The sequence below is a fragment of the Acinonyx jubatus genome, chromosome D4 (genome assembly GCF_027475565.1).
Source record: "Acinonyx jubatus isolate Ajub_Pintada_27869175 chromosome D4, VMU_Ajub_asm_v1.0, whole genome shotgun sequence".
NCBI lineage: Eukaryota > Metazoa > Chordata > Mammalia > Carnivora > Felidae > Acinonyx > Acinonyx jubatus.
Window position 1 is genome coordinate 21,774,090 of NC_069391.1, and position 13,982 is coordinate 21,788,071.

The 13,982-nt window shown below is 39.6% G+C and overlaps 1 protein-coding gene across 17 annotated transcripts in view; it reads left to right on the forward strand.

The window, feature by feature from the left end:
- SUSD1 (sushi domain containing 1) overlaps positions 1-13,982 on the forward strand; it is a 286,887-nt gene that overhangs the window by 53,395 nt on the left and 219,510 nt on the right. For all 17 annotated transcript variants that reach the window (XR_008291039.1, XR_003412801.2, XR_008291037.1 and 14 more), the window contains 2 exons: positions 2,572-2,669; positions 3,458-3,644. Coding sequence is in view for 12 of the 17 variants with exons in the window: in XM_053204793.1 (XP_053060768.1) it covers positions 2,572-2,669; positions 3,458-3,644 (285 nt within the window). In the remaining 5 variants the exon portion in view is untranslated. The remainder of the gene's footprint in view (positions 1-2,571; positions 2,670-3,457; positions 3,645-13,982) is intronic.

The following is a 13,982-nucleotide window of genomic DNA, read 5'->3' on the forward strand; positions in this document are numbered from 1 at the left end:
CACTCAACACCATGAATATGCCACACCCTCCTGTAGCTCCAGACCTGCGTTAGGTTCGCTCTGCTTGGGTGTCTTCCCCCCTCTTTAGCCATTCGTCCCTTAAGGTCATGCCCTCCACAAAGCCAGCTTCCCCAGGTCTTCCAATGACAGTGGGTGGCTCCTTTCTCTCTACCCTGTGGTACTTGTGTGTAACTTTGTTCTAAGATTTATTGAGTTGTACTTACCTACTTCTATGCTCCCTCCGTTAGACCACACATTCCCAAGGGAATGTTCTGATATGTTCTGATCATTGTCACAGCCCAGTGTCTGGCATGGGAGGATTCATCATTCAGTGAATGGTGAATAAAGAACCCTGGAGCCAGTTCCAAAGAGAACTTCCAGAAATGTTTTCAGTTATCAGTACTGTTAGAATGAGGGCATCTCTTTTAAAAAGGCAGCATTAATGTGGATGTTTAATACCTGATGTGTTTATAAAGAGGTCTTTCCACCTGGTGACACCTGGAGGGAAAAGCAAGCATGTTTTGTTAAACGGCCCCTTGGGATGAAATATCTGACATCCCCGTAATCAGATCTCGGTCCATCCGTGCAAGAGAGCATGGCACAGGCAGGAGGCAGATGGCAATTTTGAGATGTCATTTGCTGTTGTCATAGTGAATGAGCAGAAGGGAAGGACAAGGAAGGAAACTTTCATGTCTCCTTTCTAATCTCTGCTTGGATAGCAGGGGGGTCCTGAGTGAGAAGAACGTTTGCCTCACTGGCGGTCAGAGACAAGGTGAGGGGTGGGATGTTTCCTTTTCTTTCTGGACCCGGTGGTGAGTTGGTATCAGAGTGATGTGTGAGTGAGCAGGGGGGTCCAGGGCTCCAGGGACTTTGAAGGGTGATGGGGAGGGAAGGGTCCCGGAGTATTTGGGGCTTGTTCACGCTAATGAAAGAGTGGCACCAACGTCATCTTCATGCTCCTCAGGGCGGCAAACAGATAGGATCTTTACATCTCTTAGGATACTCATGTCCACAACTGGAATATTTCTTTGATTTCATTTTATCTGTGCTCTGGGAAAAGCATTGATGTAGAGACCCAGGAATGTTTTAGACAGCCATGGGTGATCCTCTGGTGTCTCACCAGAAATTTGCCTCTTTTCCTCTCTCTGCCTGTATTTATTCTCACTTACTGATGGCTGACCTGGGTTTACCCGAGACCCAGTAATGCTGCTGATGGGGTGATTTAGTAAAGATGTAAAATCTTCTTTGGCAAAGAGATCATCTGTAGATCACAGTCTGATGGTGGCATTGGTTGTGAGTACAGGGGAAATGAGTCAATCCTACAGGTACCCAAGGTACAGGTCAGGCTCTCTTTCCCATGTTGGAGGCTGAGAAGGGAGAGACGGGATGAGATGAGGGGAGGCATCTTCTGAGATGGGGAATTCTCTTTCTCACCCTTCTTGTAATCATTCTCCTCCCCCTCCTCCTCCTCCCCCTCCTCCTCCTCCCCCTCCTCCTCCTCCTCCTCCATGTTCATTCACTTTTGAGAGAGAGAGAGACAGAGTCAAGCAGGGGAGGGGCAGAGAGAGAGGGAGACACAGAATCTGAAGCAGGCTCCAGGCTCCAAGCTGTCAGCACAGAGCCCGATGCAGGGCTTGAACCCACAAATGGCCATATCATGACCAAAGCTGAAGTCGGACACTTAACCCCCTGAGCTACCCAGGTGCCCCTTTCTCACTCTTCTTGATGGAAGTCTTATCTTGGGTTTCCCAGAAAGCAGAGCCTGTGGCACAGGGCTTATATTTATTACACAAGGGGGAATGACACCCTGGGAAGCAGGAGTGGGGTAAGGTGAGTAAAGCAGGGGAGGAAAGAGAGCCAGTACAATCCCTTGGAAACTGTGTTACCTCAGAACCAATGCCCTCATATGGTTTCCCACACTGCCAGATTTATTACATGAAATACACACAATATTCAAGCAGAACAACTTGAAGAAATCTGTGGCTTTCTGATAGATCAGAATTAAATAGCTTCAGTTAGAGGAGCCCCAGAATTATCCAGGGACCTTGTGGGGAATTTATGTAGTTTACCCCACACTGCTGCTGAAGAATGGCCCTGTGTGTGGTGATGCATGTCATTTCCTTGTTGGGAACAGCAGTGACCTGGAAATAAGAGCATTGTGTCAGCCAGGTCAGATGGGGAAGCCAGAAACAGATCTTACCTATGTGGCTGCAGGGAAGATTCAGGGCTCAGCTCTGGGCCTCTCCATCCCACATGAGTGGAACGCCAGTGGCATCCAGTGGCCTGCCAGGCCAATCACAGGTTGGAATTCTTACCCACACTCAAGTGGCTATCCGTCTTTTCTTTTCCTCCAAGTCAGGTAATGGGCCAGGCCCATCTTTGATGAAGATGAATTGGGTGATTGGCCTGGGGCAGCTCGAATTGCCTGATTTGGCTTCTGAATCAGAGCATGAATGGCGATTAGCCGAGTTGTCAGCTGCACAGATAAACTACGTCCATCATGATTGCCATTGGGATTTTTCCAAAGCCCATTGATGCATTTTGTGAGTGGACTCTCTTTTTCTGTTTTAGAAATAATTGCAGAAGTTAATGATGTATCAGTGTTTAATAACAGCTGTGTGAGGTGGCAAATAAACCCAGGAAGAACAGTCTCCAAGATTATCTATGTGGTAAGTAAAATGATCAACATTTTCTTGACAGGGCAGAAATAGTATGCGACAGGAACGTGACTTGGAGGGACTTCCTGCTCTAAGGTCTTCTCAGTCTAATTGTCTGATTGTCCTTTTAAAAAGTGATCAGAATTTTTAACATAGTCTGGTGTATTTTATTTTACATTCTGTGTTTAATATATTTGTCATTCGACAGAGTATATGTGTGGGGGATATATTTATATTTGGCATCATCACTATCGCTTGTTTCCAAGCACTTGTATTTCACTCCTCCAGAGGGGGCCTGGAAGCATCTGCTGACTGGGTGACAGGATGCAGAGAGTGGCTCTCAGGTTGTGACTGCCTCCTTGATGGCTGGTCATTCATGTCATTTTATGTCACTTCTTAGGGTGAGACTTCATCATCAGATACCCGATAGCAGAAACTTAACCTGTTCATCTCCCCTGGGTGCGCAGTGTAGTAGGGGGATGGGATCCAGCCCCACAAAGTGTCTCTCTCTCTTGTTTTTTTATTTCTTTAATTTTTTAAATGTTTATTTGTTTTTGAGAGAGAGAGGGACCAAGACTGTGAGTGGGGGAGGGGCAAAGAGAGAGGGAGACACAAAATCCCAAGTAGGCTCCAGGCTCTGAGCTGTCAGCACAGAGCCTGATGTGGGGCTCGGACTCACGAACCGTGAGATCATGACCTGAGCCGAAGTCGATGCTTAACCAACAGAGCCACCCAGGCGCCCCTCTCTATTGTTTTAACTGGAGTCATGGTGGGTTCATTTTTCTTTCTCTCTCCCAAAGATACACATAAAAGGACAACGGTTGCACCCTGTGGAATCAGTTCATGAGGAGACCGTCAACTTGACCACAGACAGCAGGACCCCCGAAGTGTGCCTAGATCTGTACCCAGGCACCAACTACACCGTGAGCATCTTCACCGCCCTGCCCACACGCTCCGTGCCCACCATCATTGGGTTCCAGACAGCTGGTAGGTAGAGGTGAAGTCTCATTGCCTCCTAGGAAACGTTAAGCACAGGATGTGGGGAAGTGTACTTCAGAATCAACTGGGCATGAGAGTTCCCACTTATTTTCTGAGATCTGTAGCCAGGAGGATGCAGTTACTCCAGGGGTCAGAACCAGCGCAGATCTAGTAAGAGAGATTCCTCTCTTACTGATGCACCGATGTATTGTTTCACAGCTGGGTCCCTGGTTGAAATGGAAAGTAATGAGACATTTAAAAGAGGAGAACATTTGGTGACAGTACAGCCAATTCCCAATTATCCAAGGAACTAGAGAGTAGCCATGTGGCTTATCTTTGGTCAGAAAGGGCAAGGTCATTTCTTATTCTTGGCTATAAGAGAGGAGGAGCCAGAGAGGGTGACCCAGCAGCTTTCCATCTAGGTAGGAAACTGACCCCAGGACTGGTGAGGGGTGGGAATCAAGTTGACAGTGAGTGAGTGGATAGGGAAGAGGCAGCCCTAAGATGCAGGAAGGGAGATATTAAGTGAGAAGAGAAGTGGACAGGAAGGAGTTTCAAAAAGTAGTAATAAACCTCACTGCACATAGTTATCACATGATTTTTACAACAATATTGTGACAATTATAATAACTTTTTTTTTTGTAATTTTGGTTATGGGGTGTCAGGACTGATTAAATACCTTATAAGCAAATCTCACGAAGCCTTTAGTGTCATTTATTATTTTGGGTGAGTGGAGGTGGTTCTCAACTAGCTGTTTGATGTCCCACTTAAAATGTACCTCAGCCTTCGGGTGTTACTACCACCAGGAACTGGAAAGTGACATGGATTTGGCAGAAATAATCGAATAGTCTGCCGATCTTAACAATAGAAAGCCAAATATGAAATTACACAGATTAGATTCCTAAGGTACTTATATATAAAAAACCCAAAATATTTCTTTCTATACAAATAATACGTAGGGAAAGATGTTGTAGAATTAATATAACTAGAGAATCTTAGTCAAAATTAATGATAAACTGCTGTGGGTTTAGTAGGAATAGGTCTTATTGGGGCATATTTCTCACATCCAATTTTGGCTCAGGTTGTGAGTTTGAGCCCCGCATCGGGCTGTCTACTGTCGGCACAGAGCCTGCCTCAGATCCTCTGCCCCTTTCTCACTCTGCCCCTCCCCCACTTCTTTCTGAAAAATAAATAAACATTTAAAAAGGAGTATGTCTTCTTCTCTTTTTCATAAGTTTTAAATTTTAATACAGTACAGTTAACATACAGTGTTACATGAGTTTCAGGTGTAGGATATAGTGATTCAGCAATTTTCTACATTACTTAGTGCTCATCACGATAAGTGTATTCTTTTTTTTAATGTTTTATTTATTTTTTTTGAGGGGGGAAGGGGCAGAGAGAGGGACAGAGGATCCAAAGCAGGCTCTGCACTGACAGCAGTGAGCCTCTGCAATGACAGCAGTGAGCTGATGTGGGTCTTGAACTCACGAACCATGAAATCATGACCTGAGCCGAAGTCAGCCACTTAACCAACAATAAGTGCATTCCACGATAAGTGTACTCTTAATACCCTTCACCTGTTTCATCACCTCCCTCCTCTCTGGTAATCATCAGTTTGTTCCCTATACTTAGGAGTCTGTTTCTTGGTTTCTCTCTCTCTTTCCTTTTGCCATTTGTTTTGTTTCTTAAATTCTACCTATGAGTGAGATCATATAGTATTTGTGTTTTTCTGATTTATTTTACTTAGCATTACACTCTCTAGCTCCATCCATGTCATTGCAAATGGCAAGATTTCATTCTTTTTTATGGTTGAATAATATTCCTCTGTGTGTGTGTGTGTGTGTGTGTGTGTGTGTGTGTGTGTGTGCGCGCGCGCGCGCATGTGCATGCACGCATGCCACATCTTTATCCATTCATCAGTCAACAGATACTTGGGCTGCTTCCATGTCTTGGTATTGTAAATAATGTTGTGATAAACATAGGGTTGTATGTATCCCTTTGAATTGGTGTTTTTGTATTTTTGGGATAAAATACCTAATGATGTGATTACTGGGCCATAGGGGTAGTTCAGTGTTTAACTTTTTGAGGAACCTCCATACTGTTTTCCACGGTGGCTTCACCAGTTTGCATTCCTACCAACAGTGCATGAGGGTTCCTTTTTCTCCACATCCTCAGTAACACTTGTTGTTTCTTGTTTTGTTGATATTAGCCATTCTGACAGGTGTGAGGTCATATGTCATTGTGGTTTTGATTTGTATTTCCCTGGCGATGAGTGATGTTGAGCATCTTTTCATCTATCTGTTGGCCATCTGTATGTCTTCTTTGGAGAAATGTCTGTTAATGTCTTCTGCCCCTTTTTAAATTAATTGGGTTATTTGTTCTTTGGGTATTGAGTTGTATCAGTTCTTTATATATTTTGAATACTTTTTATTGGTATGTCATTTGTAGATATGTCTCCCATTCTGTTGGTTGCCTTTTAGTTTGGTTGATTGTTTGCTTTACTCTGCAGAGATTTTCATTTTGATGTAGTCCCAGTAGTTTATTTTGTTTTTGTTTTCCTTGCCTTAGGAGACATATCTAGAAAAATGTTGCTATGGTCGATGTCAGAGAAATTACTGACTGTGCTTTCTTATAGGATTTTTGTGGTTTCAGGTCTCACATTTATTTATTTAAAAAAATTTTTTTTAATGTTTTTATTTATTTTTGAGACAGTGAGAGACAGAGTATGAACAGGGGAGGGTCAGAGAGAGAGGGAGACACAGAATCCGAAACAGGCTCCAGGCTCTGAGCTGTCAGCACAGAGCCCGACATGGGGCTCAATCCCATGAACCATGAAATCATGACCTGAGTTGAAATCAAAAGTTGATGTTTAACTGACTGCATCACCCAGGCACCCCACAATATTTGTTGCTTCAACCCATGACCGTGGAATGTCTTTCCATTTATTTGTGTTATCATCAATTTTTTTTCATCAGGGTTTTATAGTTTTCTTTCACCTCTTTGGTTATGTTTAGTCCTAGGTATTTTATTGTTTTTCATGGAATTGTAAATAGGATTGTTTTCTTAATTTGTCTTCCTGCTGCTTCATTATTGGTGCAAAAGATTTCTGTACGTTGATTTTGTATCCTGTGACTTTGCTGAATTTATCAGTTCTAGCAGTTTTTTGGTGGAGTTTTTAGGGTTTTCTATATGTAGTATCATGTCATCTGTAAATAGTTTTACTTCTTTGTTACCAATTTGGATGCCTTTTATTTCTTTTTGTCTGATTGTTGTGGCTAGGACTTTAAGTATTATGTTGAATAAAAGTGTTGAGAGTGAACATCCTTATCTTGTTCTTGACATTAGGGGAAAAGCTCTCAGTGTTTCCCCATTAAGGATGATGTTAGCTGTGGGTTTTTCATATGTGGCCTGTATTATGTTGAGGTATGTTCCCTCTAAACCTACTTTGCTGTGGGTTTTTTTTATCATGAGTAGATGTTGTACTTTGTCAAATACTTTTTCTGCATCTATTGAAATGATCATATGGTTCTTATACGTTCTCTTATTGATGTGATGTATCATGTTGATTGATTTGTGAATATTGAGCCACTTTTGCATCCCAGGAATAAATCCCACTTGTTTGTGGTGAATGATTTTTTTTAATGCATTGTTCAATTCATTTGCTAGTATTTTCTTGAGGGTTTTTGCATCCATGTTCATCAGAGATATTGACCTGTAGTTCTCTTTCTTTTGTGGTGTCTTTATCTGGCTTTGGTATCAAGATGATACTGGCCTAATAGAATTAATTTGGAACTTTTCCTCCCTCTTCTATTTTTTGGAATAGTTTGAGAGGAATGGGTATTGACTCTTCTTTAAATGTTCAGTAGAATTCACCTGTGAAGCCATCTGGTCCTGGACTTTTGTTTGTTGGGAGTTTATTGATTACTGATTTAATTTCTTGGCTGGTTATTGGTCTGTTCAAATTTTCTATTTATTCCTGTTTCAGTTTTGGTAGATTATATGTTCCTAGGAATGTATCCTTTTCTTCTAGGTTGTCCAGTTTATTGACATATAGTTTTCCTAATATTCTCTTACAAGAGTTTGTATTTCTCTGGTGTTGGTTGTTATTTCTTCTCTCTCATTTGTGGTTTTGTTTATTTGAGTCCTCTCTCTCTTTCTCTCTCTTTTTTTTGGGGGGGGGAATGGTCTGGCTATAGGTTTATCAGTTTTGTTGATCTTTACAAAGAACCAGCTTTCATTGTTCTGTTCTATTGTTTTTTGGTTTCTATATCATTTACTTCTACTCTAATCTTTATTACTTCCTTCTGGGTTTAGGTTTTGTTTGTTGCTCTTTTTCTAGCACCTTTAGAACTTAGGTTGTTTATGTGAGATTTTTCTTGCTTCTTGAGGTAGGACTGTATTATTATAATCTTGCCTCTTAGAATTGCTTTCCTGCATCCCAAAGATTTGGGGTCATTATGTTTTCGTTTTTATTTATTTCCATGTAATTTTTGTTTTCTTTGATTTCTTGGTGGACCCATTCATTGTTTAGTAGCATGTTATTTAACCTCCATGTATTTGTACCCTTTCCAAATTTGTTTTTTGTGGTTGATTTCTCATTTCATAGCGCTGTGGTCAGAAAAGATGCATGGTACAGCTTCTGGCATTTTGAATTTGTTGAGACTTGTTTTGTGGACTGTTATATGGTCTATTCTGGAGAATGTTCCATGTGCACTTGCAAAGAATGTGTATTCTGCTGTTTTAGGATGGAATATTCTGAATATATCTGTTAAATCCATCTGTTCCAGTATATCATTCAAAGCCGCTTTTTCCTTGTTGATTTTCTGTATGAACGATCTGTTCATTGATGTAAGTGGGGTGTTAAAGTTCCCTCCTATTATTGTACTACTATTGATTTGTTCCTTTATGTTTGTTATTAACTGGTTTATGTATTGAGTACTTTCATGTTGGGTGCATAAATACTTACAATTGATCTATTGTCTTGTAGGATTGTCCCCTTTATTATTACAAAGTGTCCTTCTTTGTCTCTTTTTACAGTCTTTGTTTTAAAGTCTTTTTCCATTTTAAGTATTGCTACTTCAGCTTTCTTTTGACGTCTATTTGCGTGATAGATGTTTCTCCACCCCCTTGCTTTCAATCTGCAGGTGTCTATATGTCTGAAATGAGTCTCTTGTAGGCAGCATATAGGTGGGTATTGTTGTTTAATCTCTTCTCTCACCCTGTATCTATCGATTGGAGCATTTAGTCCATTTACATTCAAAGTAATTATTGATAGATATGTATTTACTGACGTTTTGTTACTTGTTTTATAGTTTTAGTTTTTCTAGGGAATAGGTCTTATTGAAAAGACTTCAAACTCGTGTGTCATTATTTAGTCAAAATGACAGCTTGCTGTTCAGTGTCAGCTGTTTTTACAAATACCCAGTCACCTCTATAAGGTAATTTCTCTCCAAGAAAAAGATGGTCTGTAGGGTCAGACAGACGTGGTTTGCATTTTAACTCTGCATTGAAGAGTTAGGTGACCATGGCTGAGTATTTAAATGTCTCCAGATCTCTTTCCTCTGCCTGAAATTTTAAGTGGAATTGGATTAAATTTGCAAGTTAATCTAGTGAGAATTGGGTTATATGGAGGCATCCCAACTGGGAAAAAGTACATTTCTACATTTACTCAATATTACTTAAGTTTTATCTTTTCTGTTCATATATGCACTGTTGTAAAGATTTGCCATTCTCTTCCTTTAGATCCTGCACATTTGGTGATCTGATCTCATTATAAGCTTCATGCTAGTTCTCTTAAAATGAATTGGGAAGTCTTCCATATTTTTTATGCTCTAGAAAAGTTTGTATCACTTTGGAATTTTGCCTTCCTCTAAAGTAGGACACATTTTCTCTCGAGATCGTTAGGTTTTATCCCTTTTGGGAGATAATTCTTTGATAACTTTGTTAATTTCTGCTATGACTTTTTTAAAAAATCTGTTTATGTTTCCTATAATTTCTTCAAATTTTTTTTAATTTTTAAAAAAAGTTTAGTTTTTTATTAAAAAAATTTTTTTTTAGTTTATTTATTTTGAGAGAGAGAGAGAGAGAGAGAGAAGAAGCTCATGTGAAAGCAGGGAGAGGGGCAGAGAGAGAGAAGAGAGAGAATTCCAAACAGGCTCTGCATGCTGTCAGTGCAAAGCCTGAGGTGGGCTTGAACCCTGAACCATGAGATCATGACCTTAGCTGAAATCAAGAGATGCTTAACTGACTGAGCCACCCAGGTGCCCCTATTTATTTTTGAGAGAGAGACAGAGAGTGCCAACGAGTAGGGAGGGGCAGAGAGAGAGGGAGATAGAGAATCCCAAGTATTCTTCATATTGTCAGCACAGAGCCTGACTCAGGGCTCGAACTCATGAACTGAACCATGAAATCATGACCTGAGTTGAAATCAAGAGTCGGACATGTAACTGACTGAGCCTCTCCAGCGCCCCCTTCAGTCAATTTCCATTATTTGTATTTTCCTAAAAGAGTATGGTTGAGATTTTAAGCATATCAGTGGAATGTCATATGGAATATTTACTGACAATTCCTCTGGGGTTACAGGTTATATAACCCCAGGTTATTTTGATTCCTAATTTGGGTTTTCTCTCAAAAATTGATTAGCTTAGCTTGAGTTGTCTGTTTTATTACTGTTCCTTTCCCTGAAGAATAAACTCTTGGTTTTTTAAGTGTTTTTCTTTTTCTATGTCATTAATTTCTCCCCTTAGTTTTATTATTTCTTTCTCCTTGATTCTCTTAAGTTGGTTATATATTGTTCTATTAAGAAATTCTTCCACTGAATGTATAATTCAACATATTTCCATTTTTTCCTGTTTGAGCATAAAAGTCTTTAATGCTTCTGAACTTGAGCATTGGTAGAATTCGTTAGACGCTGATACATATTCTCTTTATCCTTACTTTCTAGGCATGATATAATTGTGATTCTGATTTTCTCTTTGATTGATTTTCTCTTTGGTTGAAGAAATGTTTATGAGTGTGTTAATATATGTTCTCTTTATGTTTACTTTCAAAGCATTACATAATTGCTATTTTGATTTCCCCATTGACTGAAGGATTAATTGTAAGTGAATTATACAAGTGGCAGGTTTTCTTTTTGTTTTTTTTTTAACATTTAACTTTGTTGTTAATTTCTAGTTTTATTACATTTTGGTATTTTTGGGGGGGGACTTATTGACATTTTCTTGGGGCTTATTATTTGGGAAAGTTTTGTGATAATGTTTGCTTGTGAGTAGAGTAAGATCTGGTCTTCAGTCAACTTTATTAATAAAGTTATTCAGATCTTCTATTTTTTGTTGTATTATTGGTTTTTGGTTACTTGGATCGCCATTTTTCTCAGTTTCTCTCAGAAATCCTAATTGTTTTCTTTCACACATTTTGATGTTATGATATTTATGTCTTAATTGCAGATTCTAACTTTCATTAATAATAAATGGCTTACTTTAACCTGTATAATATTTTTTGCCTTGGAATATAGTTTGATAACAATGTTGGTTTTCTTGATTTCTTTGTGTATCTATTTGCATAATATGTTTTTGTTCACTGTTGTTCCTTTTTAATAAGAAAAATTTTAATTTTCGTGTAGTTAATGTACAGTGTTATATCAGTTTCAGGTGTACAATATAGTGATTCAGAAGTTCCATGCATGACTCAGTGTTCATCATGATAACTGTTTTTAAAAAAAAATTTTAATGTTTTTATTTTTTTTTTGAGAGAGAGAGAGAGAGAGAGAGACCGAGTGCAAACAGAGGAGGGGCAAAGAGAGAGGGAGACACAGAACCTGAAGCAGGCTCCAGGCTCTGAGCTGTCAGTACCGAGCCCTGTGCGGGGCTCAAACTTGTGAACCACAAGATCATGACCTGAGCCAAAGTCGGACACTTAACTGACTGAGCCACCCAGGCGCTCACATGATTAGTGTACTCTTAATCCCCTTCACTTGTTTCCCCATTCCCATATTCTAAACACTTTTGTTCTTAAAAGCTGTCTGAATAACATTGCTGTAGATGTACTCTAGGAAGCAGCATATACTGTGAGCCTTCTTGAGAAAAGCTTTTTGTTTTTTTTTAATTGAATCTTTACAAACATTTTTTTTAATGTTTATATATTTATTTTGAGAGAAAGAGATAGAGCATGAGCAGGGGAAGGGCAGAGAGGGAGACAGAAGTCCGAAGCAGGCTCTGCACTGACAGCAGAGGGCCCGATGCAGGGCTCAAACCCACAAATCATGAGATCATGACCTGAGCGGAAGTCAGACACTTAACTAGCTGAGCCACCCAGGCACCCTGAGAAGAGTTTTGTTTTTAAGTAGATAAGTTAAGCAATTTATTTACATTTAGTGTTCTTTGTAATATGATTTTCCTTTCTTCTGTCATCTTAATTTTTTTTTTTATGTTGCTTTGCTATGTCCATTGTTTTCTATCTTTTTGCTACATAAATTTCTTTTTCAGTGATTCAGAGAGTATAGATTTTGTTTTTATTCTATGTTACACATTAAAAAACAAACAAAATCCTATTTGAATATATATTTTTCTGATTACCAGTGTTCTGAAATAATGTTAATTTCTTCCTGAATAAAGAATTTAGCATTCTGTACTTCCTTTTTTTCCTTCCCCTCTTGCTTCCCTTATGTTATTGGCTTAATACATTATTTTACTGCCAGCTTCTTATTTTTAATCATTTTAAACATGTATCTTTGTTTATTTTTTAAAAGTTTTTTTTTTTAAATTTATTACTTATTTTTGAGAAGGACAGAGAGAGTGCAAGCGGTGGGCAGGGAGAGAGGGAGAATCTCAAGCAGGCCCTGCACCATCAGCTCAGAGCCTAATGTGGGCTTGAACTCACCAACCGTGAGATCATGACCTGAGCCGAAGTCGGACACTCAGTTGACTCACCCACCCAGGCGCCCTGGCCTTCACTATTTCTTTTTTTTTTAATTTTTTTTCAATGTTTTTTATTTATTTTTGGGACAGAGAGAGACAGAGCATGAACGGGGGAGGGGCAGAGAGAGAGGGAGACACAGAATCGGAAACAGGCTCCAGGCTCCGAGCCATCAGCCCAGAGCCTAACGCGGGGCTCGAACTCACGTACCGCTAGATCGTGACCTGGCTGAAGTCGGACGCTTAACCGACTGCGCCACCCAGGCGCTCCAGGCCTTTACTATTTCTAATGCACTTTAAATTCTGTTGTTGGACTTGCATTTCCTTTTGTTTCTTGTCTCATCTAGTTCCTTTTTTTTTTTTTTTTTTAAGTAAGCTCTAGGCCCAACATGGGGCTTGAACTCAACAACCCCCTAGATCCAGAGTCCCTAGATGGAGAGTCACATGCCCTACAGACCGAGCCAGCCATGTTTTCTTTTTCTTTTTGCCTCTCAACCAATTTCCTTTCTGCTATTGCATTCTCTTATTAACTCATCCTTTATCCCGTTTTAATCTATCTTTAAAATTTTTTTACTGAAGTTACAAAACAGATGTTGCCTAATTATACTATTACTTTGCTCAATATTTTTAAACTTTTATTTATTTTTAAAATATTTATTTATTTATTTTTGAGAGAGAGAGAGCGAGCGCGCGCGCAACTGCAAGAGGAGAAGGGCAGAGAGAGAGCGAGAGAGAATCCTAAGCAGAGCCTGATGCAGGGCTTGATCTCATGAGCCACAAGATCATCAGTGAGCTAAAATCAAGAGTCAGATGCCTAACTGACTGAGCCACCCAAGCAATCCAATTGTTTTTCAAAGAATATTTATTCTTTGCCTCTTTGTAGAATTGTTTCACAGGCTTTTCTTTTCTAGATTACTTATTTTTCTAGATTACTTCTAGATTATTTTCTAGATTATTTCTAGATTACTTATTTTTTTCTAGATTACAATAAGTAATCTTGTTACTTTATTACAATAAGTAATAAAAGTTTTATCTAGGTCTGATATTTCCCTCATAATAAAATGGATGGCATTCTCTCTCACTTTGCTTTTTATTGGATGATATTAGTGTGTGCTTTTGTCACATCTCATCTTGAAGGATTTGCTGCTGATTGGATAATCCAGCATCCTTCAGGAAACAACTAGCTGTGAGAAAGCCCACTGGCTTGAGCTTTATTTCTGAGCACTTTGCTGTCTTGATTAGTGAAACTGGTGCTCTCGGACAGTGTCCGTTGTCCGACTTCATTGTGATGCTGTGGTCTACAGAGGCAGGAGAGCACTGAGTCCCTCCTTCTGCCAACACAGGCTCTCTGTCAGGTGGGATCTCCAGGTCCCTGGGCCTCCATGTAGAAGTTGTTCCATGTCACTGGTCTCCAGTATGCTAAGGAAGGACTATT